Raw genomic sequence first — 3,270 nt, 5'->3', positions numbered from 1 at the left:
TCTGGAGAATGGGCGCTTTATTGCTGCGGGGGGCACGGAGCCCCCCAGCTGTTAACCCTTAAGCTGCCGGAGCATCCCTGCCGGGTCCCCCCACCCCACTTCCTTCCTGGCACCGCTGGGGTCCCTGCACCCCACATCTCTTACGGGGGCCTGCAGAGGGGTGGGGGCAGCAGTCGGCTCTGGGCAGAGGGGAAGCTGAAGCTTGGAGGGGGGCTCTGACTTGTCCCCCCCCAGGGTACATCCCTAGCTACCTGGACAAAGATGAACAGTGTGTGGTGTGCGGGGACAAAGCCACCGGCTACCACTACCGCTGCATCACCTGCGAGGGCTGCAAGGTGAGGGGGGATGGGCTGCGGGGGGGGGGGGGCGGAGGAGAGGCAAGGCCGGGGGTCTCACTGTGACCCCCCCTCCACCCCCACCCCAGGGCTTTTTCCGTCGGACCATCCAGAAGAACCTGCACCCCACCTACTCATGCAAGTACGATGGGTGCTGCGTCATCGACAAGATCACCCGCAACCAGTGCCAGCTGTGCCGCTTCAAGAAGTGCATCTCTGTGGGCATGGCCATGGACTGTGAGTGCGGGCGGGGGGCCGGTTGGGGTCACAACCTCAGCTGTAGGGTGCTGTGGGAGCCCAGTGCGGTGAGCAGGGTGTCTGGTGCCTCTGCAGGACCAGGTTGGGGTGCCTGGAACAGCCGGCGGTGCCGTGGGGCAGCTTGGGGTGCCTGCTGCAGGGCTGAGCTGGGGAGCACCCAGGGTGCAGAGGGGCTTTGGGGACCCTTTAGCAGATGCAGTTGGGGTGCGTGGGATATGTGCACGCCACGGGGCAGGTCGGGGTGCCTCATGTAGCCACAGAGAAGATCAGGGCGCCCAGCACAGCCGGCGGTGCTGTGGGGTGTTTGGGGGGATCCTTTTGCAGCTGTGTGAGCGGTCAGGGAGGACCTGGCTTGTGCAACTTGTGCACAGCGTGGGGCAGGGCGCCCGGTGCAGCTGTGGGGCGGTTTGGGGCACCCAGCAGCGCTGGGATGTGGGGCTGTGCTGATGGCCGTCCCGCAGTGGTGCTGGACGACTCGAAGCGCGTAGCCAAGAGGAAGCTGATCGAGGAGAACCGGGAGCGGCGGCGCAAGGAGGAGATGATCAAATCGCTGCAGCACCGGCCCAGCCCCAGCGCAGAGGAGTGGGAGCTGATCCACGTGGTGACCGAGGCGCACCGCAGCACCAACGCGCAGGGCAGCCACTGGAAGCAGAAGAGGAAATTCCTGGTGAGGGCAACGAGGGGCCCTGCACCTGCCCAGGCACTGCAGGCTGAGCACTGCTGTGCTCCTTGTGCTCACACTGTGCTCACACTGCTGCACTTGTTGTGCTCACATTGTGCTCACACTGCTGTGCTCCTTGTGCTCACACTGTGCTCACACTGCTGCGCTCATTGCACACACTGCTGCTGTGCACCGTCCCCATCCAGCTCCGTTGCCCCGGCACGCTCAGCGCAGGCATGGTGGCCACACTCTGTCCCCATCTGGCACCAGGATCGTGGGCCTGGGGGTGTCACTGTCACCGTGTGTCCTTGAGCGTGTCACCCCCGGGGAGGGTTCAGGGTGAGCAGTGACCGAAGGGGACAGCTGTGCCTGCAGGGTGGCCCTTCCCCTGTCCCTGTGCGCGCTGCTCCCTCTCCTGGCTGCCGTCCTGCGCTGCCCTGCCTCAGTTTCCCCCGTGTCCCCAGGGGGTGGGAGTGATCCCAGCCATTCTGTCCCTCCCATCCACCTCTTGTGCCCCCTTCCCCCAGCCCGAAGACATCGGCCAGTCGCCCATGGCCTCCATGCCTGACGGGGACAAAGTGGACCTGGAGGCGTTCAGCGAGTTTACAAAAATCATCACGCCGGCCATCACCCGCGTGGTCGACTTTGCCAAAAAACTGCCCATGTTCTCAGAGGTAATGGGGGGGGGAGGGGGTATGGGGGTGTGAGGGTCCCACAGCCCCAGTGAGCAGCTATGGGGGCATAGGCAGAATGGGGTTGAGGGGGGGCCCGCAGCTCTGCTGACAATGCTGTGAGGGGGGATACGGGATGTGGGGTACGGGGTTCTGGGGGGTGGCAGCCCCACTGTGGGGAGGGATATGGGATATGGGGACACAGGGGGGGGGGAGGGTCCAGCAGCCCCACTTACAGCGCTGCGGGAGGTTATGGGATGTGGGATATGGGGCTGTTGGGGGTCCCGCAGCCCCGCTGACGTTGCGCCCCACAGCTGCCGTGCGAGGATCAGATCATCCTGCTGAAGGGCTGCTGCATGGAAATCATGTCGCTGCGAGCGGCCGTGCGCTACGACCCCGAGAGCGAAACGCTGACGCTGAGCGGGGAAATGGCCGTCAAACGCGAGCAGCTGAAAAACGGAGGGCTGGGGGTCGTGTCTGATGCCATCTTCGACCTCGGCAAGTCGCTGTCTGCCTTCAACCTGGACGACACCGAGGTGGCCCTGCTGCAGGCCGTGCTGCTCATGTCCTCAGGTCAGCGCTCACCCTGGGCTGGGGGGGGGGGGGGGCAGGTCAGGAGCCCCCCAGCATTGGGGGATGCGTGGGGTGGAGACCCCGATGGTTGGGCATGAATGAGGTGGGCACCCTGATCCTCCAGCCATTGGGGGCACAGGGGTGGACACCCCAATACTCAAAACCCCAATGTTTGGGGCCACGTGGGGTGGGCACCCTGGTACCCAAGGTCCCAGTATTTGGGGGCACACAGGGTGGGCACTTTGATATCTACAGCCCCAGCACTGGGGGCACAAGAGATGCCCCCCCTGATGCCCAGAGTGCCGATATTTGGGGATGCAGTGTGGGCACCTCAGCACCCAGACCTGAGCATTTTGGGGGCACCTGTGCCAAGCCAGGTGGGGAGCAGCAGGGCAGACAGCCCATACGCACCCCACAACCCCGCTCCGTCACCCCACACCTTTTGGGGCTGCCCACGGGTCGGACACCCTTTGAAACCCCTTCTTTCACCTCCCCTGCAGACCGGACGGGGCTGATCTGCGTGGATAAGATTGAGAAGTGCCAGGAGACTTACCTGCTGGCATTCGAGCACTACATCAACTACCGCAAACACAACATTCCCCACTTCTGGCCCAAGCTGCTGATGAAGGTGACGGACCTGCGCATGATCGGCGCGTGCCACGCCAGCCGCTTCCTGCACATGAAGGTGGAGTGCCCCACCGAGCTCTTCCCTCCCCTCTTCCTCGAGGTCTTCGAGGACCAGGAGGTGTAGGGCCCCCCCCCCCCCCCCCCC

General features: G+C 64.6%; 1 protein-coding gene across 1 annotated transcript; it reads left to right on the top strand.

The window, feature by feature from the left end:
- Window positions 1–62: 62 nt before the first annotated feature.
- LOC122190838 (thyroid hormone receptor alpha) lies at window positions 63–3,263 on the top strand (the record flags this gene model as incomplete). Its single annotated transcript, XM_042890953.1, has 6 exons — window positions 63–335; window positions 425–572; window positions 1,055–1,260; window positions 1,782–1,928; window positions 2,240–2,498; window positions 2,999–3,263. Coding segments are annotated over 6 exons (1,284 nt in total), but the record flags the coding sequence as incomplete, so codon positions are not given.
- Window positions 3,264–3,270: the final 7 nt, after the last annotated feature.

This window comes from Lagopus leucura, unplaced genomic scaffold, assembly GCF_019238085.1.
Source record: "Lagopus leucura isolate 7727_CA_CO unplaced genomic scaffold, USGS_WTPT01 34552-0_obj-0_obj, whole genome shotgun sequence".
Lineage (NCBI taxonomy): Eukaryota > Metazoa > Chordata > Aves > Galliformes > Phasianidae > Lagopus > Lagopus leucura.
This window is presented reverse-complemented; position numbering and strand designations above follow the sequence as displayed.